The sequence below is a fragment of the Ovis aries genome, chromosome 9 (assembly GCF_016772045.2).
Source record: "Ovis aries strain OAR_USU_Benz2616 breed Rambouillet chromosome 9, ARS-UI_Ramb_v3.0, whole genome shotgun sequence".
NCBI lineage: Eukaryota > Metazoa > Chordata > Mammalia > Artiodactyla > Bovidae > Ovis > Ovis aries.
In genome coordinates, this window is record NC_056062.1 from 48,611,344 (window position 1) to 48,637,651 (window position 26,308).

Sequence of the window (26,308 nt, forward strand, 5' to 3'; positions counted from 1 at the left end):
CCAATGCATGAAAGTGAAAGTGAAGTCACTCAGTCATGTCCAACTCTTAGTGACCTCATGGACTGCAGCCTACCAGGCTCCTCCGTCCATGGGATTTTCCAGGCAAGAGTACTGGAGTGGGATGCCTTTGCCTTCTCCAGGAGAATGTTGGACCCCACCAAAAAAAGATACCCCACGTCCAAGGGCAAAGGAGAAGCCCCAGCAAGATGGTAGGAGGGGTGAAATTCTGTTCAGAATCAAACCCCATACCTACCAGAGACACTTGGAGGGCTCAAATGAAGCCTTGTGTACACCAGGAGACCCCACAGAGACTGAGCCATACTTGCCTCTGAGTGTCTGAGTGTCTTCTGCGGAGGTGCGGGTCAGCAGTGCCTTGCCACCAGAGTAGGGGCTCTGGGTGCAACAGACCTGGGTATCACATAAGTCCTCTTGGAAGAGGTTGCCATTAACTCTACCATAGAGCCACCAGAACTTACACGGGACTAGGGAAACAGACTCTTGGAGGGCACAAACAAAACCTTCTGCACACCAGGACCCAGGAGAAAGGAGCAGTGACCTCACAAGAGACTGACCCAGACTTGCCTCTGAGTGCCCAGAGGTCTCTGGCAGAGGTGTGGGTCGGTGGTGGCCTGCTGCAGGGCTTCGTGCACTGAGTGTGGCAGTGTGTGCACAAGACCTTTCGAAGGAGGTCGCCATTTTCTTCATTACCTCCACCATAGTTTGCTCTCAGGTCAAACAACAGGGAGGGAACACAGCCCCGCCCATCAACAGAAAATTGGATTAAAGAGTTACTGAGCATGACCCCACCCATCAGAACAAGACCCAGTTTCCCCCACAGTCAGTCTCTCCCATCAGGAAGCTTCCATAAGCCTCTTATCTTTATCCCTCAGAGGGCAGACAGAATGAAAACCACAACCACAGAAAATGAATCCAACTGATCACATGGACCACAGCCTCGTCTAATTCAATGAAATTATGAACCATGCCATAGGGCAACCCAAGACAGATGGGTCATGGTGGAGAGTTCTGACAGAATGTGGTCCACTGGAGAAGGGACTGGCAAACCACTTCAGTATTCTTGCCTTGAGAACCCCATGAACACTATGAAAAGGCAGAAAGATATGACACTGAAAGATGAACTCCCCAGGTCAGTAGGTGCCCGATATGCTACTGGAGAAGAGCGGAGAAATAACTGCAGAAAGAATAGAGCCAAAACAAAAACAACACACAGTTATGGATGTGACCAGTGATGGAAGTAAAGTCCGATGCTATAAAAAACAACATTGCATAGGAACCTGGAATGTTAGGTGCATGAATCAAGGCAAATCGGAAGTGGTCAAAGAGGAGATGGTAGGAATGAACATCAACATTTTAGGAATCAGTGAACTAAAATGGACTGCAATGGGTGAATTTAATTCAGATGACCATTATATCTAGCATGTCAGCAAGAATCCCTTAGAAGAAATGGAGTAGCCTCATAAGTCAAGAAAAGAATCCAAAATGTAGTTTTTGGGTGCAGTCTTTAAAATGACAGAACGATCTCTGTTCCGTTCCAAGGCAAACCATTCAATATCACCATAATCCAAGTCTATGCCCCAACCAGTAACGCTGAAGAAGCTGAAGTTGAATGGTTCTATGAAAACCTATAAGGCCTCCTAGAACTAACACCAAAAGAAATGTCCTTTTCATTATAGGGGACTGGAATGCAAAAGTAGGAAGTCAAGGGATACCTGGAGTAACAGGCAAATTAGGCCTTGGAGTACAAAACGAAGCAGGGCAAAGCCTACAAAGTTTTGCCAAGAAAATGTACTGATCATAGCAAACACTCTCTTCCAACAACATGAGACAAGACTCTACACATGGACGTCACCAGATGATCAACACCAAAATCAGACTGATTATATTCTTTGTAGCCAAAGATGGAGAAGCTCTATACAATCTGCAAAAACAAGACTGGGAGCTGGCTGTGGCTCAGATCATGAACTCTTTATTGCAAAATTCAGACTTAAATTGAAGAAAGTAAGGGAAACCACTAGACCATTCAGGTAAGATCTAAATCAAATCCCTTACAATTATATAGTAGAAGTGACACATAGATTCAAGGGATTAAATCTGATAGACAGAGTGCCTGAAGAACTATGCATGGAGTTTCATGACATTGTACAGTAGCCAGTGATCAAGACCAAGAAAAAGAAATGCAAAAGGCAAAACGGCTGGCTGAGGAGGCCTTACAAATAGCTGAGAAAAGAAGAGAAGCGAAAGGCAAAGGAGAAAAGGAAAGATATACCTGAATGCAAAGTTCCAAAGAAGAGCAAGGAGAGATAAAAAAGCCTTCCTCACTGATCAATGCAAAGAAATAGAGGAAAAGAACAGAATGGGAAAGACTAGAGATCTCTTCAAGAAAATTAGAGATACCAAGGGAACAGTTCATGCAAAGATAGGCACGATAAAGGACAGAAGATGGTATGGACCTAACAGAAGCAGAAGATATTTAGAAGAGGTGGCAAAAATACACAGAAGGACTATACAAAAAAAGATCTTAATGACCCAGATAACCCCGATGGTGTGATCACCCACCTAGAGCCGGACATCCTGGAATGTGAAGTCATGTGGGCCTAAGCATCACTATGAACAAAGCTAGTGGAAGTGATGGAATTCCAGCTGAGTTGTTTCAAATCCTAAAAGATGATGCTGTGAAAATGCTGCACTCAATATGCCAGCAAATTTGGAAAACTCAGCAGTGGCCACAGGACCAGAAAATGTCAGTTTTCATTCCAATCCCAAAGAAAGGCAATGGCAAAGAATGTTCAAACTATTGCACAAGTTTGCTCATCTCACATGCTAGCAAAGTAATGCTCAAAATTCTCCAAGCCAGGCTTCAACAGTACATGAACTGTGAACTTCCAGATGTTCAAGCTGGATTTTAAAAAGGCAGAGGAACCAGAGATCAAATTGCCAACATCTGTTGGATCATTGAAAAAGCAAGAGAGTTCCAGAAAAACACCTACTTCCGCTTTATTGACTATGCCAAAGCCTTTCACTGTGTAGATCACAACAAACCATGTAAAATTCTTAAAGAGATGGGAATATGAGACCAGCTGACTTGTCTCCTGAGAAATCTGTATGCAGATTAGGAAGCAACAGTTATAACTGGAAATGGAACAACAGATTGGCTCCAAATTGGGAAAGGAGTACATCAAGGCTGTATATTGTAACCCTGCTTATGTAACTTATATGCAAAGTACGTCATGCAAAATGTTGGGCTGGATGAAACACAAGCTGGAATTAAGGCTGCTGGGAGAAATATCAATAACCTCAAATATGGAGATGACCCCACCCTTATGGCAGAAAGCAAAGAAGAACTAAAGAGCCTCTTGATGAAAGTGAAAGAGGAGAGTGAAAAAGTTGGCTTAAAACTGAACATTCAGAAAACTAAGATCATGGCATCTGGTCCCATCCCTTCATGGCAAATAGATGGGGAAACAGTGAGAGACTTTATTTTGGGGGGCTTCAAAATTACTGCAGATAGTGACTACAGCCATGAAATTAAAAGATGCATGTTCCTTGGAAGAAAAGCTATGACCAACCTAGACAGCATATTAAAAAGCAGAGACATTACTTTGCCAACAAGTCCATTTAGTCAAAGCTATGGTTTTTCCAGTAGTCATGTATGGATGTGAGAGTTGTACTATAAAGAAAGCTGAGTGCTGAAGAATTGATGCTTTTGAACTGTGGTCTTGGAGAACACTCTTGAGAGTCCCTTGAACTGCAAGGAGATCCAGCCAGTCCACCCTAAAGAAAATCAGTCCTGAAAATTCACTGAAAGGACTGATGCTGAAGCTGAAACTCCAATACTTTGGCCATCTGATGGAAGAACTGATTCCTTTGAAAAGCACCTGATGCTGGGAAATACTGAAGGCAGGAAGAGAGGGGGCTGACAGAGGATGTGATGGTTGGATGTCGTCACTGACTCACTGGACATGAGTTTGAGCAAGCTCCAGGAGTTGGTGAAGGACAGGGAAGCCTGGTGTGCTGCAGTCCATTGTGCTGCAAAGAGTCAGACATGACTAAGCAACTGAACTGAACTAGGTCATGAAGGCAGAACCCTTACGAGTGGGATTAGCACTCTTATAAACGAAAGCCCAGAAAGCTCTCATTCCTTCCTCAATATGAAGACACAGAGAGACAGAGGTGACCTATGAACCAGGAATCAGGCCCTTACCAGATACCAAATCTTCCACTGCCTCAATCTCAGTCAACCAAGCCTCCACAACTGTGAGAGACAGCTGTTGTTCAAGCCACTGGGTCTGCGGTTTTCTGTGATAGCAGCCGGAACTATGACACAACAGCCATGTCATGCTTCGAAACATTTTTCCTACAGGAAAATTTACTGCAAGGTCCAAATTACCTACCTCAGAAATGAATTTCTAGAATATAATTCATTTGTAAACTGCATTTCTCAAGGTTTCCTCTAACTGACCCAATTCACTCTCTTAAAAAAATATTAAGAAATTTCCCCATATTATTATTATGTCTTCTGCTAAGACATGTCACCCACTGAGGCATGTCATTGACTCTCACAAAAACAATAAATCCTAATTATATTTCCTCTCTTCACTGAGGCACTGGTCACCTCCTTTATTTGAAGCATTAGATCAGCCAGCTAAAAGCAGTAAAACCCTGACTTGAGAAACATAAAAATGAAGACAAATTTCCTAACTCTTGCTTTCTCCTCCTAACTCTTGCATACTAACTAAGCACGTTATTTTATTCTCTCTCTTCCTCAGTTTCCTCAGCTATGGAATGGGGATAATAATGGTCTTACTTTATAGATTTTTTAAAATGGGGATTTAAAAACCAAAAATACAGAAGGCTTCTAAACACAGAAAAAGGCTGGTAGCTGATACATAAGAACTAATCAGGAAAATAAGATGGTGCTTATTATTCATCACATCATCATCGTCATGATCACTATGGAGATGGTTTTGGTCAGAAGAAAAGCCAGCTTTAAAATCATCACGCGTTGTTGGCCCTGGCAGCCGAGGTTGGCCTTTTGGCAAAAGCAGACATAACTGGACATGAGGCCCGGCCCATGCTACGTTGCTCAGCCTGGGGAGCCACCAGCAAGCTCACCTTCATCACGTCGTTGTACCCGCCCTGCACAGCCACATGCAGTGGGGCCATCATGCTGCAGTTTCGGAGGTTTGGGTTGGCTCCTTTGCGAAGAAGAAACTTAACACTTTCCACCTGGTTTTTTCCTGCGGCCCAGTGCAGTGGGGTATTTCCATAATCATCCATCACATTCAGTACTAGAAAAAGACACCAAAATACAGGTGAGACATTGCTTGGATTGTACTTGGCACCTACTGCATGCCTATTTACTGCAAAGCTCGGTGCCAAGTGCCATGGTAGAGGCTTCACCTTCTTTAGGAGAAATAAAAAGATAGCTTCAGTTCTCAAAAACATCTAACAGACACCTTTGGGGATGCATGTCAGTGACAGCACTGACTTTGTCAAATAAGTTAGTTGTCAATCTGTAGGATCCATGGGAAATAGGTCTTCCTATTGCTACATGCTTTTATCTGTACTATGAATTTGGGGATTTGTTGCAAAGCATTGAGTTTATATAAAAGTAACAATTCTATACCAGGCAACTCTAAGTTCCATGCAACCATAATTTCATCCAACCCTCTAATAGCTCACAAGGGGCCATGACCATTTTTCAGAAAGATGAGGACTAGAGAGGTTCAAAATCCTGCCAACATTATGCAGCCAGTAAGGAGCTCTGTAAGCTGACTTAGTTCTTTGAATCTCAGTTTTCTCATGTTCAAATTTGGTGGAAGGAAGGAAAGAAGGGAGGGAAGAAGAGGAGGGAGCGTAACATAGGTACACCTTGCAATATTTTTAGAAGAATATCAAATTATGTCCTTAAAGATCTTAGTGGAGTGTTTGGCCTTTAGCATTGGTTCAAAAAAATGTTAATGAGAAAAAAGATGTACCACTAACAAATGCAAGACTGGAATTAGAGCTTGTGCACCTTGATGCCATACATGGTTTCGACATATTTCTACAATATATCGTTGTATTATTTACCCTGTGATTAGCATGCCCTTTGACACTGCAGGATTTACTTTATGTCTGCTCTAAAATAGACACAACTGTCTGCTTTATCAACCATTTTAATTGGTGGTAGTATATTTTTATGTCTGAAGAGAAGGGAAAAGAGCTCATTCTTAAATATGACTTAAGGACCACCTACAATGCCTAGAATCATGCTGCAGCCATATTTCTCATTTCTCTCCTTTTTAACATTTATCTCCCCACTATCTTCTCCCAGTCACTCCAGTGCCTCATTTTCAACCACACACACACACACACACACACACACACACACACACACACACGCACACACACACATACACACACACAGTCTCTCTCTCTCTCTCTCACATACTCACACACATCCCTTGACCATTCTGTCTGATCAAGATAAAGCACCACACTCAACATTTTATTTAGCACCAAACCTCATGAAACCATGGCCAAAACTTACAAACTCCCACTCATCAATTAAATAACTTGAATTTGGCTTTTACCACTATTGCTTTTCATAAATCACTTTTATAGAGGTCAGGAGGCCTTCTAATGTCAAGGTTATTGTGTCTCCTTTCTACGCGATCTCTTTGTGGTACCTGAGCCTTCTGACTAATCTCTCCCTTGGCTCATGTGCCATCAATCTCATGCATCACTGTCTTCACCATCATTTTTCTGGCTTTTCCTCTGCCCTCTGACCCTGAACATTGGTGTTTTACCCTTAGCCACCTTCATTGGCAATTCTATGGTCTTCTAAAGGATTTTCATGCATTTACACAATTTGAGCTACTTCCTATGCAATACTGGCCCTGTGGTGTGACCCTTTCCTTCTATATTTTTGGTCTACTAGATGCAAGGTATTAGACTACAAGTCTACTAGAAATTTTCAAGTGGATGTCCCCTGGGCCTTTTAAACTCAGTATGACCATATTTAAATTATCTCCTCACACTCACTTTTCTTGTTTTCTTATAAACCTTCTTTTCCAGATGGCTAGACTATTCATCTAATCCCTAAATTAAGAATGTCAACATCAGTCCACCTTTTCATCACTTACTCCTTGCACTCAATCTTTATGAAGCACTTTCCACTCTACATGTGAAATAGCCCTGGAATCTCTCCCTTTCTCCTTATTCCAATCTCAAAACCCTAGTAGATGCTCAACTTCTCTTTACTACTAAAACAGCTTTTTAACTGACCTTCATCTTACCGTAAACAATAATGGTCTTATTACACCACCTCACTGCTTAAATCTCTGTGTCACCCCTCTTCCTTATCAACTACAGCTGAGTTTCTCAAAGAAGGCCGGGGGCACAAGGCTGGGGAGGATGTGACATCTTCTTGGGGTGTCAATTTTATTGACACGATAAGGGTGGCACTAGAGGTAAAGAACCCACCTGCCAATGCAGGAGACATGAGAGATGTGTGTTCGATCTCTGGGTTGGGAACATCCCCTGGAGAAGGAAATGGCTAGCTCTTCTACTATTCTTGCCCGGAGAATCCCACGGACAGAGGAGCCTGGTGGGCTATAGTCCATAGGGTCCCAAAGAGACAGACACAACTGAAGTGACTTAGGATGCGCACACAGCAAGCAAGCAATTTAAGTATATGATGACCTCAGTGGAAACAGTATATAAGAATACATGAAATATACATGATTTTTTATGGTCTATCATGCAATTGCAAAGAAAATCTGCACTGGCAGTGGGCTGTCCCAGATTTCTGCACTGTCCTCTGCAGTATTTCTGTGGAAAAGATTGAAGGGCATTGGCTGGAGGGAAGACCACATTCCTGAGTGAGACATTCAGGCCCTTTATAATCTGGAACTAACTGACGCTCCAGAATCACTTCATTCCACTCTTTCCAAATGAGTCTAATGAGATGATGAAATACCCAGCACTAGCTGTAAAGTTCTGTTACCTTCACAGGAGGACTCATTGACAATCATCTCCATCAGCTCTACTTGACCTTCTTCTGCAGCATGGTGCAAAGGGGAGGCATTCACATCATCATATTTTTTTAATCTCTTGTGTTTCTTCACAAAGTTTTGTAAACCACATTTGTTTCCCTCGAACACCACCTAGAAGTATATACAAAATTGTTACCTTAAATAAGCATATATAAAACTTATTAGTATAAGTTCATTGTCAAAAGATTATCATCCAAACTAGTTCTTGTGCTTATGATAAAGTAAATAAATTTTCTTCTGAAGAACACAAAATGTTTAGACATATAGAGCATGCCCCAGAGCATACATGCTCAGCTGTGTTTGACTCGTTGTGACCCCATGGACTGTAGCCCGCCAGGCTCCTCTGTCCATGGGTTTTTCCAGGCAAGAATACTGGAGTGGGTAGCCATTTCCTACACCAGGAGATCTTCTGAACCTAGGAATCGAACCTCTGTCTCCTTAATTGGCTGGCTGATTCTTGGACATGTAGAAAGAAAGTGAAAGTGTTAGTCACTCAGTCATGTGTGACTCTTTGAGGCCCTCTGGACTGTAGTCCACGACCTCCTCTATCCATGGAATTCTCCAGGCATGAACACTGGAGTGGGTAGCCATTCCCTTCTCCAGGAGATCTTCCTGACCCAAGGATCGAACCCGGGTCTACAAATGCTTTCACATCGATAAGCGCATTAAATAAATAATTTGATTTTCTGATCCCAAACCTGTATATGCTGTAGAAATAAAGGCTTTGAGAAGAGTTTGGAAGTAAATGTAATAGATGCGAGCTGAGAAGAAAATAAGTAAAGTGAAAACATAGAGGCATTATTTCTTCCAGGTGAAAAATGTACTGAAACCACAGCATAAGGGATTCTGGTTGATGAAAAAAGATTTTCATGAATGCAAGGAGTAAAAGTAGAAACTAAATTACTGTCCTTTCTTTGGCCTTCCTGCCGATAGTCAATTCCCACCCAATGTGTTCCTAGGTAATGGAGATAGAATCATATTGAAGGATGGTCATGTAAGTCTCTTGGTCAGTTATCTAGAACAGCTGCCCAATCTCCTCTGGGAATGAACTATCTCCTCCCTTTTGACCACTGGGATTCTGAGCCAGGCCAAGTCAGGTCAGGTGCAGTGCCTCATGGTTCTCTGCAGGCAGGAAGGGCTAGCATTTAGTTTAGTTCAGTTCAGTTGAGTTGCTCAACTGTGTCCGACTCTTTGTGACCCCATGGACTGCAGCATGCCAGGCTTCCCTGTCCATCACCAACACCAACACCCAGAGCTTGCTCAAACTCATGTCCATCAAGCTGGTGATGCCATCCAACCATCTCATCCTCTGTCATCCCCTTCTCCTCCTGCCCTCTATCTTTCCCAGCATCAGGGTCTTTTCCAATGAGTCAGTTCTTCATAGCAGGTGACCAAAGAACTTCAGCTTCAGCCTCAGCATCAGTCCTTCCAATCAATATTCAGGACTGATTTCCTTTAGGATGGACTGGTTTGATTTTGCAGTCCAAGGGCCTCTCAAGAATCTTCTCCAACACCACAGTTCAAAAGCATCAATTCTTTGGCATTCAGCTTTCTTTATAGTCCAACTCTCACATCCATACATGACTACTGAAACAACCATAGCTTTGACTACATGGACCTTTGTTGGCAAAGTAATATCTCTGCTTTTTAATATGCTGTCTGGGTTTGTCATGGCTTTTCTTCCAAGGAGCAAGTGTCTTTTAATTTCATGCTGCAGTCACCATCTGCAGGGATTTTGGAGCCTCCTAAAATTAAATTCTCTCACTGTTTCCACTATTTGTGTACTTACTTACCACCAAAGATCAAGACACTGAGAGGTTACATTGTTTGCCCAAAGGCACACAGTAAGGAACGAAGTTAGAATTTGAATGGAAGGTACATGGAATGCAGATTTTGTCTGACTGATGAATGTCAAAAATCCAACATACAGTGGAGACTGAAGTTGTGATAGAGAAACTGTGTGATGAAGTCTCCAGATCATAAGAACAAACTTTGCAGGATAAGTTCCATAAATTTTGGGCATAGTTGGCAGTTGTCATTGGCCTGGAAAAGTATGATTCCAAACAGACATTAATGTCCACTGATGTCAGGGGAGGAGCAAGAACTTTCTAGAAGATGTAAATTTTCTCCAAGGTTTGTTTTCTTCATGCTCTTTATATTCTTTATTATAACTGCACTAAAGATGACTTATCATGGATGACAGTATATCTCTTCCTTGTGAAATTTCAAGGTGTTGATATTCTGCTTTTGATTCATTCTCACAAGGTATGAAATTTCCAAATTTACACATATTCAGTAATAAATTTAAAATGAGCTCTTCACAGAAGTAGGCTCTTTTTCAATGTCTCACCCCATCAAGGGAAGTGTTTACCTGACTCCATTAGGAAGTATTATAGCACTTGAAATTGATATGTTCTTCCAGTAATAATACAGGAATTCTCTCATTTACCCCACAGTGTCAAAAAGAGCAATTTACAGGTCTACTCACTGATGTGCAGTCAACACAAACCCAATTACACACTCTTTGACAGCCAGGCCTGGGTTCAGAGGCTCATGAGGTACTGCTGAGTTCACAATGATAACAAAGCATCTAAATATTTTATACAAGCTCATCAGATGTGCTGTGTGAATTTAGTTCACGGCATGTTACCTAGGCTTCAAAGAGATTTCTTTAAAGAAAGTACTGAAAGTCAAGGATGTCATCTGGACAAGTCATTGCATATTCAGTCAATATAGTTTTCTACTGTCACAGGGCACTTCAGATTCTTTCAGATTCTGAACTCTATGACTAGATACAGAATGCAACAGACTAGATCACGTTTGTTGTTGTTCAGTCGCTAAGTTGTGTCTGACTCTTTGTGACCCCCATGGCCTACAGCAGGCCAGGCTTCTCTGTCCTTCACGGTATCTCAGTTTGCTCAAATTTATGTCCGTTGAGTAGATGACACTCTCTTAACCATCTTATCCTCTGCCTCCCCCTTCTTCTCCTGCCCTCAATCTTTCCCAGCATCAGGATCTTTTCCAATGAGTTGGTTCTTCACATCAGGTGGCCAGAGTATTAGAGCTTCAGCTTCAGCATCAATGATTATTCAATATTCCAATGAATATTCAGGGTTGATTTCCTTTAGGATTGATTGGTTAGTTCTCCTATTAGGTTTAAAGAAGCTAATTCTGAGTCCTTTATACTGGAGGTATCAAACACACCTGTTTTAGGTTGTTTTAATGAAATATATATATGCAGTATGGGGCAAAAAGGAAGGAAATTATTACAATGAGAAATTTTAACAAATGGGAGATTATAACTATGAGAAGTAAGTAAGTAAGGTAAGTGTTAGTCACTCAGTCGTGCCCAACTCTATGCAATCCCCCAATGAACTGTAGCCTGCCAGGCTCCTCTGTCCATGGAATTCTCCAGGCAAGAATACTGAGTAGTTAGCCATTTCCTCCTCCAGGGGATCTTCCCGACTCAAGGATTGAACCCAGGTCTCCTGCATTGCAGGTGGATTCATTACCGTCTGAGCACCAGGGAAGCTCATATCAATGAGAAATTAAGGCCAAATGCTGACGTATTAACTCCCTTGAAAGAAAGTCATTGGAAAAGATTAAAAGCATCAGTCAGATGATTCATATTCCACATTTCTAATCTTCTAAGTTTTCTGCCATACTTCAATTTTGTCAGGAGTCCTAAGATATTGTGTGTGCATGCTGGAGAAAATATTGTACACCATGTCTTCTTAATGAGGAAAGTTAAGAACTCTCCAGAGTGCTACGTGTATTTGTTTGTAACTAGTCTCACTGCTGAGATTTCTACAGGATGATTTAAAGTCCAATCCCAAAGAAAGGCAATGCCAAAGAATGCTCCAACTACTGCACAATTGCACTCATCTCACACACTAGCAAAGTAATGCTCAAAATTCTCCAAGCCAGGCTTTAACAATATGTAAACCATGAACTTCCAGATGTTCAAGCTGGTTTTAGAAAAGGCAGAAGAACCAGAGATCAAATTGCCAACATCCGCTGGATCATCGAAAAAGCAAAAGAGTTCCAGAAAAACATCTATTTCTGCTTTATTGACTATGCCAAAGCCTTTGACTGTGTGGATCGCAATAAACTGTGGAAAATTCTGAAAGAGATGGGAATACAGACCACCTGACCTGCCTCTTGAGAAACCTATATGCAGGTCAGGAAGCAACAGTTAGAACTGGACATGGAACAACAGACTGGTTCCAAATAAGAAAAGGAGTACATCAAGGCTGTATATTGTCACCCTGCTTATTTAACTTCTATGCAGAGTACATCATGAGAAATGCTTGGCTGGAAGAAGCACAAGCTGGAAGCAAGATTGCTGGGACAAATATCAATAACCTCATATATGCAGATGACACCACCCTTATGGCAGAAAGTGAAGAGGAGCTCAAAAGCCTCTTGATGAAAGTGAAAGAAGAGAGTGAAAAGTTGGCTTAAAGCTCAACATTCAGAAAATGAAGATCATGGCATCTGGCCCCATCACCTCATGGCAAATAGATGGGGAAAGAGTGGAAACAGTGGCAGACTTTATTTTGGGGGGCTCCAAAATCACTGCAGATGGTGACTGCAGCCGTGAAATTAAAAGACGCTTACTCCTTGGAAGGAAAGTTATGACCTACCTAGACAGTGTATTGAAAAGCAGAGACATTACTTTGCCGACTAAGGTCCGTGTAGTTAAGGCTATGGTTTTTCCAGTGGTTATGTATGGATGTGAGAGTTGGACTGTGAAGAAAGCTGAGCACCAAAGAATTGATGCTTTTGAACTGTGGTGTTGGAGAAGACTCTTGAGAGTCCCTCGGACTGCAAGGAGATCCAACCAGTCCATCCTAAAGGAGATCAGTCCTGGGTGTTCATTGGAAGGACTGATGCTGAAGCTGAAGCTCCAATACTTTGGCCACCTCATGCGGAGTTGACTTGTTAGAAAAGACCCTGATGCTGGGAGGGATTGAGGGCAGGAGGAGAAGGGGACGACAGAGGATGAGATGGCTGGATGGCATCACCGACTCAATGGACATGAGTTTGAGTGAACTCCGGGAGTTGGTGATGGACAGGGAGGCCTGGCGTGCTGTGATTCATGGGGTAGCAAAGAGTTGGAGACGACTGAGCGACTGAACTGAACTGAACAAAATAAAATATATAAATCCCTCAATCTACAAGCTTGACTGTGGTTTTCACAAGCCTTAGATAACATAAATGCTTCTGCTCGATTTAGGCAAGAAAACTAAACAAAGACAAATTAAAACACAAAGAAAGTAAGTTTGAGACACTGCATTGCAGAATTCCTTCACTAATTATCTCTAGAAAACACAGACCACATTGATAAGTAAAGAAAGGACATTCGGTGTGATTTTCAAAATTTAAAAAATTTTTCCAGTCCCTTAATGTTAATTCCAAAGACGCTATCCTAGTGTTTGACCTTCACTTAGAACTTCATTTCTTTGTATTAAGCTAAAAGATGATAGTTATTATACTAATATTAAAGAGGAGGAAAAGTATTTAATCTGGATTTAATCTGGATGCACCTTGGGAGGCCTGGTTTGTGGTTTTACGTAATTTTCTATGCATGCCTGACTCACAAGCAGGATTAAAAACACTGTCTATTCACCTAACCTATTTAGAGGGCAACTTGGCAATTTCTACCAAAATTAAGCCCATAGGTGACTTTTGATCCTACTAGGCCTTTAACATACTCATTAAGGTACTGTAGACAGAGGAAGCCATATCTACACCCACAGACACTCAATCACATGTGTGTGTAATAGCAAAACAAAACACACACGTACTGGTCTGGTAAAGCATGACACATTCATACAAGGGAATATTATAAAGCTGCTAAGAAGAATGAGATACATCTCCAGCAGCTGATTTTGAAAGTATTCTAAAATATATTCCATGAGCAAATCAAAGTGTAAATGGTTTCACCATGCAAAGAGATTTGTGGTGGCGTTGGAGAGAGCTTTTAATTCTTTTAACGTTTAAAAAGAGATGCTTCCTCCTACTGACAACGTGAGGCATCCAACGATGAGTTTTCTGAGCATCCGACAGCCTCTGCCCTCAGCGCCATCAGCCAGCAACCCGAGCTGGTGCAGCCTTTTGGCCAGAGCGACTTCGGAATCCGCAAAAGAAACAGAAGCCCCATTCTAGCCCTTGGGACCCCGGAAGACCACCTACCTAGCTTCGAAGGGTCTCCTCCCTCAAAGTCCCTTCCGACTGACTGCCCTGACTGCCCCAGCCCCTGGAGAGGGCCGTCCTCCCAATCCCTGCAACACCTCACTGTTAGGTTCTGCTTCCATTTGCCTCCGCGAGACAAGCGTGCTTCTGAACGCCAAACTCTTGAGTAGCTAGCTCTCCGACCGCCAGATTCAGCCATCTAGCTGTTTGGTTCTAAATAAAATCTATAAAAAGGAGAACAGCACACACTCCAAAACTGGTTCCGATTTTGGAACCAGGCAGTTGCGGCCAAACGCTAGCGGTACTTTGGGGGTAGGTCTCCGCACGCTACAGCTGCCCACCACAAGCAAAAGCAGGGTGAACAAACACGCAAAGAGGAAGGATAAAGCCGGCACCAACCGGCGGGCGCCTTTTAAGAACCCGACTCCCCGAGCTCCCCACTTCCCGAGGTCCATACTGGACAGCACGCACACCCCGATGCAGACAGCCCTCACCTGGCCGGGTCCTCCCATCCCGGGGCTGCCCGCTAGGAAACCTCGAGTCGAGGAGAGTAAAGTTAGGAAGAGCCGACCCGCGCCCGGACTTGAGAGCGCGCCCGCCCGGGTACCTTGAAGTCATTGCTGTTGTCCTTGTGGTCCTCCACGCCCAGGCAGACGAAGTCCCGGGGCTCCTTCTCCCCGGGGCGCAGCATCTTCCTCAGGCTTCGCCTCATTGACCACGCCCCGGACGCCACCTGCGGCAGCTGCTCCCCACCGGCGCGGGCACCTAGGGCGAGACGGTCGCGGTGAGCCGGCGCCGGGCGCCGCCTGGGCGCTGGGGGCGCGCGCGCCGCTGGGGTCCGCGCCGGAGCTCCGAGCTCTTCCGCGCCCGGCGGTCCCCGGGAGAAAAGAGGTTTGCTCTGCGTGAGGCCGAGAGGACTTCTGGCCAGAGTTGCCCGGCTCAGGCTACTTGTAGGGCAGGAAGCAGGAGGGGCGCATGGAAGGGTGGGGACGCGCCACCGTGTCCACGCGCGGCCAGGGGGAGGCCGCGCCACGTGTGTCCCGCGGGCGGTAAGCGCGACTGGCCCGTCCCGGCTGCAGCAGCGCACCCTTGAGTCTAGGTGTCATATCAGAGTGTCTCTACGGAATCTAGACTTGTAATAAAAACCCTGAGAGCCCCAGTCCTGTCCTGCAATCAGAGAGAAAAGAACGGGGAAGCAGGGGGACGGACGGGGGAGAGAATGACAAGAGGGTGGCTGGGCACACTGGGAAGATGTTTATTTTCCTATTATTGAAATATTTTTAATTCATATATTTATTTAAAAAAGAAGCAAATCACAATACTCAGACCATTCTTAAAGTGGGACAATCAACTCATGTAAAATGGGTGTAAATCAAAAGAATACCCTAAAACTTGAGGCATTGTGTTCTAAGGCTTCCAGTTTTGAGATCAGTCCTGGCTTCTTGGAAACTAAAGCAGAAAGTTGTTACATTTTTAAATGAAAGGCTTTTAGTAGAGTCTTATTTCTATGCAATGCAGAATTGACAGACCTCTGTATTCTCTCTCTTCCTGGCACATAGTATTACATACAGTTTTGAAGTAATGATGATGTTTACAACACGTTTGGGGGGAATGTTTCATAGATCTGTTAAGTTATAAACACCACAAAATGTCAAGATTGTGAGATCTGACACAGCTTTTCCTTCAAGAGTACTAGACTGTGAAACTTGTCATATTATGTTTAAGGAAGACTTGGAGTGTTCATTGATGTTTAAGATTTTAATATTTCTAAAGGCCATTACAGTGACCTGTATATCTGCTGAAAGCCAAACTTAACATTTTGTTTTGTTTTGTTTTGTTTTAACAAAAAACTGTTTCAAATAAATCCTATTTCAATACAGTGAAAAAAAGTTTGTTGTGAGACTTCCCTGTCAGTCCAGTGGTTAAGACTCTGGGCTTCCAATGCAAGAGCCCTGTGTTTGATCACTGGTGGGGGGTACTAAGATCTCATATACCATGCGGCAAAACCTAATTTTAAAAATAAATGAATAGGTTTATTTGTTTTCCCAGCTAAAAGTCACCAGGCTTCAGCTTACTGTGTCTGTACCATTGTAGAAGGCTCTTTGAGCTGGAGACATTTTTAGGAAAACTTGGCTTTCCGAAAGAAAAGAAAGTGAGAGTTGGTCACACAGTCGTGTCCGATTCTTTGTGATCCCATGGACTGTAGCCTGCCAGGCTCCTCTGTCCATGGAATTCTCCAGGCTAGAGTACTGGAGTGGGTGACCATTTCTTTCTCTAAGGGATCTTTCCAGCCCAGGCATCGAACCTGGTCTCCTGCATTGCAGGCAGATTTTTTTAACCAGCTGAGCTACTAGGGAAGAAAAGGGGAGTGATTAAATCCTAGCAGTGGGCTGAGGGATTAGAAGTCACTTTGAACCTCTGGCCCCATTTCCTGTGCATAACAATACTAATCCCCTCAGGGATTGGTGTTTCAGCAGGGCTAATAAAATGACTGTTAGATTATACAAGAAATCATGACGACTAGTGTCCACTTGTTTACCCTCAGCACTGTTTGAAGAGGCTTATCTTCATGGGCCAGTGCTGAGTTTATTAATCAACAGAGCTGGTGTAGTTGTGGAGTGGAAGTTGTCTACTCTCTGTGAGAGAAGTTAGTTTTACATCTACCTACAAATAATAGAGCCACTGAAACTGTGTTTGCCACATGTTGCCACTATGTTTGGGCCACAAGTTTAGAAAGAAAAAACTTCCTTCCAAAGCTAATTACTCTGCACAGTCTTGAATTTAACTGAAACTCTTTTGGCAGTTGGGGAGCTTCTCAGGTGGCACAGTGGTAAAGAATCTGCCTGCCAGTACAGGAGACACAAGAGACAGGAGTTTGATCCCTGGGTTCAGAAGATCCCCTGGAATAGGGAATGGCAACCTGCTCCAGTATTCTCGTCTGGAAAATTCCATGGACAGAGGAGCCTGGCAGGCATAGGGTCCCAAAAAGTCAGACATGACTGGGCACTTGTGCTCTTTTAAACACTCTGGATTGTCATAGTCATCTGTAATCTCCAGAGCCTAATATAAGAGCCCTGTGAACCCAAGACCTGACAGAGAGCAGGCCCTGAATAAAGGTTTGTTGACTGCTTACCCTGCAGGCTACATTGGGGAGAATTTAAAGGTACGTAAGGCAACGCCAAAGAATGTTCCAACTACCACACAGTTGCACTCATCTCACACGTTAGCAAAGTAATGCTCAAAATTCTCCAAGCCAGGCTTCAACAGTACGTGAACCGTGAACTTCCAGATGTTCAAGCTGAATTTAGAAAAAGCAGAGGAGCCAGAGATCAAATTGCCAACATCTGTTGGATCATCAAAAAAGCGAGAGTTCCAGAAAAACATCTGCTTTATTGACTAGGTCGAAGCCTTTGACTGTGTGCATCACAACAAACTGTGGAAAATTCTAAAAGAGATGGGAATACAGACCACCTGACCTGCCTCCTGAGAAATCTGTATGCAGGTCAAGAAGCAACAATTAGAACTGGACATGGAACAACAGACTGGTTCCAAATTGGGAAAGGAGTACATCAAGGCTGTATATTGTCACCTTGATTCTTTAACTTATATGTAGAGTACATCATGAGAAATGCTGGACTGGATGAAGCACAAGCTGGAATCAAGATGGCTAGAAGAAATATCAATAACCTCAGATATGCAGATGATACCACCTTTATGGCAGAAAGAGAAGAAGAACTAAAGAGCCTCTTGATGAAAGTGAAAGAGGACAGTGAAAAAGTTGGCTTAAAACTCAACATTCAGAAAACTAAGATCATGGCATATGGTCCCATCAGTTCAATTCAGTTCAGTCACTCAGTCGTGTCCAACTCTTTAGGACCCCATGGGCTGCAACACGCCAGGCCTCCCTGTACATCCCCACCTCCCAGAGTTTACTCAAACTCATATCCATTATATTGGTGATGCCATCCAACCATCTCATCCTCTGTCAGCTTCTTCTCCTCCTGCCTTCAGTCTTTCCCAGCATCAGGGTCTTTTCAAATGAATCAGTTCTGCCCATCATCAGGTGGCCAAAGTATTGGAGTTGCAGCTTCACTATCGGTCCTTCCAATGAATATTCAGCACTGATTTCCTTTAGGATAGACTGGTTGGATCTCCTTGCAGTCCAAGGGACTCTCAAGAGTCTTCTCCATGTATACCTATGGCTGATTCATGTTGAGGTTTAACAGAAAACAGCAAAATTCTGTAAAGCAATTATCCTTCAATAAAAAATTAATTAATTAAAAAAAAAAAAACCCTCTTCTCCAATACCACAGTTCAAAAGCATCAATTCTTCGGCACTCAGCTTTCTTTATAGTCCAACTTTCACATCCATACATGACTACTGGAAAAACCATAGCTTTAACCAGACAGACCTCTGTTGGCAAAGTAATGTCTCTGCTTTTTAATATGCTGTCTAGGTTGGTCATAGCTTTTCTTCCAAGGAGCAAGCGTCTTTTAATTTCATGACTGCAGTCACCATCCACAGTGATTTTGGAGCCCCTCAAAATAAAGTCTGTCACAGTTTCTATTGTTTCCCCATCTATTTGCCATGAAGTGATGGGACCAGATGCCATCATCTTCGTTTTCTGAATGTTGAGCTTTAAGCCAACATTTTCACTCTCCTCTTTCACTTTCATCAAGAGGCTCTTTAGTTCTTCTTCATTTTCTGCCATAAGGGTAGTGTCATCTGCACATCTGAGGTTATTGATATTTCTCCCAGCAGTCTTGATTCCAGCTTGTGCTTCATCCAGCCCAGTGTTTCACATGACGTACTCTACATATAAGTTCAATAAGCAGGGTGACAGTATATAGCCTTGATGTACTCCTTTCCCAATTTGGAACCAGTCTGTTGTTCCATGTCCAGTTCTAACTGGACCCATCACTTCATGGCAAATAGATGGGGAAACAATGGAAACAGTGACAGACTTTATTTTGGGAGGCTCCAAAATCACTGTGGATGGTAACTGTCACCATGAAATTAAAAGATGCTTTCTCCTTGGAAGAAAAGCTATTGCCAAGCTAGACAGCATATTAAAAAGCAGAGACATTACTAGACAAAGGTCTGTCTAGCCAAAACTATGGTTTTTCCAGTAGTCATGTATGGATGTGAGAGTCGGACTATAAAGAAAACTGAGCACTGAGGGATTGATGCTTTTGAACTGTGATGTTGGAGAACATTCTTGAGAGTCCCTTGGAATGCAAGGAGAGCAAACCAGTCAGTCTTAAAGGAAATCAGTCCTGAATATTCTTTGGAAGGACTGATGCTATTGCTGAAGCTGAAGCTCCAGCTTCAGCTGATGGGAACCTGATGGGAAGACCTGACTCACTGGAAAAACTTTGATGCTGGAAAAAATTGAAGGCAGGAGGAGAAGGGGACAAGAGAGGATAAGGTGGCTGAATGGCAACACCGACTCTATGGACATGAGTTTGAGCAAGCTCCGGAATTTGGTGATAGACAGGGAAGCCTGGCATGCTGCAGTTTATAGGGTCACAAAGCGGCAATGTGACAGAACAACTGACCTGAACTGAAGTTCTTTATTCTAAGAACAACTTCTTACTTAATAGAAGTCTTTATATCCAAAAATTCTATTAAGCAAGTGATTTGCAATATAGTCTTAGACTTTGCGGCTTCTTTTTGTTTTCTTAATGCTGTCTGTTAAAAAGCAAAACTTCTAAATTTTGATAAAAATTTAATTTGCTCATCTCATGGCTGGTGCACCGTGTGTCACATTTAGAGATGTTTGTCTGCTAAAATTATAAGGTCCTCCTCAGTGTTTTGTTCCAGCAGGCTTATGATTTTAGCTTGTACAAAGATTCATTTTGAGTTAATTTTTGTGTGTGCTGTGAGAGTCGAAAGTTTCTTTTTATTTCATATGAATATTCAGTTGTTACCATTTTTTGAAAAAAAACCCTGTATTTTCTTCATAGGTGTAACCTTGGACTACTGTCAAACATCAATTGACCTTAAGTATAGAGACTTGTTTCTGGACTTTCTGTTCTATTCCATTGATAGATATATTTGTGTTTCAGTCCATACCATACAGTTTTGGTTTCATAGCTTCATGGCAAACTTGAACTCAGATGTTGTAAGTCCTCCAAATCCTACTCTATTTTTCTGTAAATTGTTTTGGCTACTTTAAGTCCTTTGCCCTATAAGTTTAGGATCAGCCCATCAGTTTCATGGAAAAGCTTGCTGAGACTGTGATAGGGATTGCACTGAGTCCATAGATCAGCTTGGTGAGATGTACCACCTTACCATCATCTTCCAATCCATAAGTGTGGTGTTTTCATCCATTTATGTAGATCTTTCTTGATTTCTGTCAGCAGCATTTTATAGTTTTCCATGTACAAATCATACACGATTCTTGTTAAATGTATCCTTAAGTATGTTATTGCTGTGCTGTGCTTAGTTGCTCAGTTGTATCCGATTCTTTGTGACCCCATGGACTGTAGCCCATGAGGGCTTTTCATTTTCTTTCTGGGAATATATTTAATGACCAATTCACTTTTACTTTATAGATTTTTTTTTATTTTATATTTTTGCTTGAGTAAACTTTGGTGATTTGTTTCTGTTCAGAAATTTGTCTATCTAACTTGCCTATTTCTTGCTGTAAAGTTCATAAAATTCTCTTATAATCCTTTTAATTCTTGTAGAGTTCCCTCTTTCCTTCCTGATTTTGGTGATTTGTGCCATCTGTCTCTTTTCAGAAATAGTTTATCAATTTTTTTGATCTTTTCAAAGAAGAAACTTATTAATTGCATTGATTTTTCTCTATAGTTTTCATACTTTTGGTTTCACTGTTTTTAATGATTTTTCTCTTCAATTTGTTTTTCTTTCTGATAGTTCTGGATTTGACTTGATCTTTCTTTACTTCCTCGGTATGTAACCCAGAGGCGGTTGATTTTAGAGCTTTCTAATATAAGCATGAGAAATGCTGGGCTGGAAGAAACACAAGCTGGAATCAAGATTGCCTCAGATATGCAGATGATACCACCCTTTTGGCAGAAAGTGAAGAGGAACTAAAAAGCCTCTTGATGAAAGTGAAAGAGGAGAGTTAAAAAAGTTGGCTTAAAGCTCAACATTCAGAAAACCAAGATCATGGCATCTGGTCCCATCACTTCATGGGAAATAGATGGGGAAACAGTGGAAACAGTGGCAGACTTTATTTTGGGGGGCTCGAAATTTACTGCAGATGGTGATTGTAGCCATGAGATTAAAAGACACTTATTAAAAGACACTAAATTCCTTGGAAGGAAAGTTATGACCAACCTAGACAGCATATTAAAAAGCAGAGACATTAATTTGCCAACAAAGGTCCATCTAGTCAAAGCTACGGTTTTTCCAGTGGTCATGTGTAGATGTGAGAGTTGGACTGTGAAGAAAGCTGAGTGCCGAAGAATTGATGCTTTTGAACTGTGGTGTTGGAGAAGACTCTTGAGAGTCCCTTGGACTGCAAGGAGATCCAACCAGTCCATTCTAAAGGAGATCAGTCCTGGGTGTTCTTTGGAAGGACTGATGCTCAAGCTGAAACTCCAGTACTTTGGCCACCTCATGCGAAGAGTTGACTCATTGGAAAAGACTCTGATGCTGGGAGGGATTGAGGGTAGGAGGAGAAGGGGATGACAGAGGATGAGAGGGCTGGATGGTATCACTGACTTGATAGACATGAGTCTGGGTGAGCTCCGGGAGTTGGTGATGGACAGGGAGGCCTGGAGTCCTGCGATTCATGGGATAGCAAAGAATCGAACACGACTGAGCAACTGAACTGAACTGAACTGAACTGAATATAAGCATTTAAAGCTACAAGATACTTTCTAAGCATTGTTTTAGTTGCATCCAATAAATCCCATGATTTGTTGTGTTTACATTTGTGGCTTCTTCTTTAATTCACAAGTTATTTTTTTGGAAATGTGTGTTTAATTTCCAAGTATTTGGGGTTTTCCCAGATTTCTTTCTGTTGTTTTTGACAATCTGGTTGTGGTTAGATAAATATTTTGTATGATTTCAGTGCATCTAAATTCAAATGTGAAGTCACCGAGACTTGTTTTAAGGATGTCATGCAGTCTCTCCTAGAAATTGTTTCATGTATACTTCAAAAGAATGCGTTTTCTCTTTCTTTTGGTAACGTTTTGCATGCTTTAAAGTCCATTTGGTTTATAGCGGTGTTCATGTCTTCCATATTCTTAGTGACTTTTTGTCTACTCTTCTATCAGTTGCTGAGAGAAGAGTATTAAAATCTCCAGTTATAACTGTGTGTGCCTGCATGCTCAGTGGTGTCCAACTCTTTGCAACCCTATGGGCTGTAGCCCACCAGTCTCCTCTGCCCATGGAATTTTCCAGGCAAGAATACTGGAGTGGGTTCCCATTTTCTCCTCTAGGGGGTCTTCCCAACCCAGGGATTGAACCCACATCTCCTGCACTGGCAGGCAGAGCCTTTACCACTGCACCACCTAGGAAGCCCCCAGTTATAACTGTTAATTGTTGATTCATTCTTTCAGTTTTGTTCAGGGTTTACTTCTTTTTGGGTAGCTGTGTGTTCTTAAATGTATGCATATTTGTAATTATTGCTAATCTGTTACATTTCCCCTTTTATTATTATGAAATTTCCTTGTGTTTAGTAATTTTTGTGTGTTAAAGTCTGTTTTGTCTGAGATAGCTATTGCAGATAACCTATATTTATTGTTTTCATGGTAGACCTTTTTGTATCCTTTATGTATCTTTAAAGTGTTTCTAATACATTGTGTCAAGTTAAATCTTGCTGTTTTATCCAATTCCATCTCTGTCTTTTAATTACAATGTTTAACCCTTGAAATTAACTGTAGTTGTTTCTATGGTGCTGCTGTTTTGATATTTGTTTTCTATGTCTGATATCTTTCCCTTCTACTCTATTCCTCTTTTACTGACTTCTTTTGTGTTCAACAATTCTTTTAGCAAACTATTTTTATTCTTTGGTAGATTTTTTAATAAGTTATTTTCTTTGTGTAGTGATTACAATGTTCAGCTTATCACTGTCTACTTCAGGTTGGTACTTATTTAATTCCAGTAAACTATATCAACTTTGTTCCAATATGCCTCCATTTCCCCTCCCATCTTTATACTATTATTGTTATTTGTAATGCATTTATGGATATATACTATATCTATGTATGTTATATAATTCAAAATAAAAGTGTTATAATATTTACCATATTCAGTGCTCCTCATTTCTTCCAGTAGATTTGCATAATAGTCTGGTATCATTTCCTTTCAATCTGAAGAACTTCCTTTAGAATTTCTTGTAAGGCTGTTCTGCTTGAAAAAAAATTATTAATGGATAATTTTTCTGGATGCATAACTTTTATTCAAAAGATTTTTTAAGCACTTTAAATGTTATTGCATTGACCTCCATTGTCTCTGATGGGAAATAATCAAAAAATTTTATTGTTGTTCCTCACTTAAGGTTTTTGTCAATCTCAAAAGTTAATGCTTGTCTATATCTTCCCATTTACAATACAACAGCTTACATTTCTCTCTTGCTCTCCCTGTAACCCATATTAATATATCCAGGGTTTTAGTTTCAGATGTAAAAATTAAGCTTTATAAAAGTATTTAGGCAATTGTAAATTGTGTCATTATTTTTTATATTACTGTTTCTCACAATCCTTATCATTCCTTTTCTTAGAGTCATATGAATTTTTCCTGGATTCCATATATAAGTGATTCTCCTAAAGAAGAATCATTTGTTGAAGAGAAATTGGTGGTAAAAATTCTAGGCCCTACATGTCTAAAACTTTCCTTATTTTGGCTTCCTATTGGACGATAACTCCAATACTTTGGCCACCTGATGTGGAGAGCTGACTCATTTGAAAAGACCCTGATGCTGGGAAAGATTGAGGGCAGGAAGAGAAGGGGATGACAGAGGATGAGATGGTTGGATGGCATCATGACACAATGGACATGGGTTTGGGTGGATTCTGGTAGTTGGTGATGGATAGGGAGGCCTGGCGTGCTGTGGTTCATGGGGTCACAAAGAGTCGGGCACGACTGAGTGACTGAACTGAACTGATTGGATGATAGTTTTAATAGATATAAAACTATTTCAAAGTCATTTTCTCTGAAAAATTTGAAGACTTTATTTTTCTCTTTCATCATTCCTTTTTACAGATAAAGTATCTTATATCAATCTGTTTATCATTCATTTCTTGGTAATTTATTTTTCTCTCTAGAATGTTTTAGGATTTTGCTCTTATTCTAAGTGTTATGAAATTTCACCAGTATGTAACTCAGTGAGGCATTTCTATTTTGCCTTGTTCTGAACTCTGTGGTACTTCTAATCTAATGATTTTCTTTGCCCTGGAAAATTGTCTTCCATTTTATTTATTCTCTTCTTTTGTATCTACAACATTAGGTATCTTTTCGTGGCAGATAATAGAAAAACACAACCAAAACTGGCTTAACCAATAGTAGAATTGATTAGCTCATAGAACTAAAAAGTCTGCGTTAATGTAGTGTACTAGTGTAAGACATTGGAGAAGGAAATGGCAGCCCACTCCAGTGTTCTTGCCTGGAGAATCCCAGGGACGGGGGAGCCTGGTGGGCTGCCATCTATGGGGTCGCATAGAGTCGGACACGACTGAAGCGACTTAGCAGCAGTGTAAGACAGATTGATCTGGGACTGAATGTCATCAAAGCTGTTTCTCTCTCCTCTTCTATCTCTTTTTTCATCAAGAAAGAGAAATTTCTCTACTGTTTGAAAGCTCCCACTCTTCCAAGTTTATGACCATTGGTATGATCACTGAGTTTTCCATCAGCTCTATAAAATTTTATGATGTAGTTTTGACCTCCCACCTTTCCAGAATCCTTTAACATTTCTAAACTGTTGATTGTATGCATTTTTTTCTTTTCTTGCTTTCATTTTGATTTTCTCTTTATTAAAAAAGTTTTTTTATTATTTCACATTTTCAGATAGGAAAGAAAGTAGATGTGTCTCAGACAACTATCTTAATTCAATCACTTTCTCTTATTTTCTCTGTAATTTAAAAAATTTTATCCTGTGTCTGCAAACTTGTGTGGAAATGTCCTTTTTTTTTTTTTTTTGTATAGTGCATCTTGAAATGATTAAGTTATATTAGAAAAGAGTTGGGTTTGGGAGGAAGGGGAGAAACTAATATTTAATAAAATTCTACTTCTCACTTCTCTCATGTCATTAGTTTGGTGACAGCAAAGTCTCAAATGGAAAATATTGCTTAACACAGATATATAGATGTTATACACATATGTGTGTGTGTTAGTCACTCAGTCATGTCTCAGTCTTTGCAATCCCATGGACTATAGCTCGCCAGGCTTATCTGTCCATAGAATTCTCCAGGCAAGAATACTGGAGTAGGTTGCCATTCCTTTCTCCAGGGGATCTTCCCCAGCCAGGGTTCAAACCCAGGCCTCCCACATTGTGGGCAGATTGTTTACTGTCTGAGCCACACATACATGCCCAAGCACAGAGACACACAGACACACACACACCATACACATATTACTGTGGACACCTGTGAAATAGTCATCTCTATCAGGAATCAGAGACTATCCATGAGCTTCGATACAGAGAAGCCTGAAGCAGATTCTTCCCTCTCTGCCTCCCAGAAGACCAACTGATAGACACAGATTATCCAAACCAGCCCCATTCCAGGGCCCTTGGCAACTGTGATCTAGAGAGATTATTAGCGCAATTAATAAAAATGCAAATCTGATAAGGTTATTTCAAAGGTGAGATATTTTTAAAAAGCTAATTAAGTTGACCCCCAGACCAAGAAAACCTTGCTAAGAGTCGATTGTGTTTGGGAAATAGTAATTCAAATTTTAGAATAAAGTAAGATATGTAAATTTATTTTACTTGTATTCTATTCCTGTAAATTGTATTCTATAAAGCTTAATCAGATGGTGGGTTAATCTTCATGTTCTGAATTTTTATTTCTAACTATTTAACCTGAAGCCAGTCAAAATTTAAAATACATTTCCAAGATGTCTCCCATGAAGG

The 26,308-nt window shown here is 41.4% G+C and overlaps 1 protein-coding gene across 1 annotated transcript in view; it reads right to left on the reverse strand.

The window, feature by feature from the left end:
* Positions 1–26,308, reverse strand: part of TRPA1 (transient receptor potential cation channel subfamily A member 1) — a 69,801-nt gene that overhangs the window by 42,700 nt on the left and 793 nt on the right. Inside the window, exons 2-5 of the mRNA XM_027973040.2 lie at positions 23,484–23,586; positions 14,866–15,023; positions 8,012–8,171; positions 5,134–5,309 (exon numbers count right to left, since the gene is read on the reverse strand). Of these exons, the coding sequence (XP_027828841.2) occupies positions 5,134–5,309; positions 8,012–8,171; positions 14,866–15,023; positions 23,484–23,538 (549 nt within the window). The 5' untranslated portion in view covers positions 23,539–23,586. The remainder of the gene's footprint in view (positions 1–5,133; positions 5,310–8,011; positions 8,172–14,865; positions 15,024–23,483; positions 23,587–26,308) is intronic.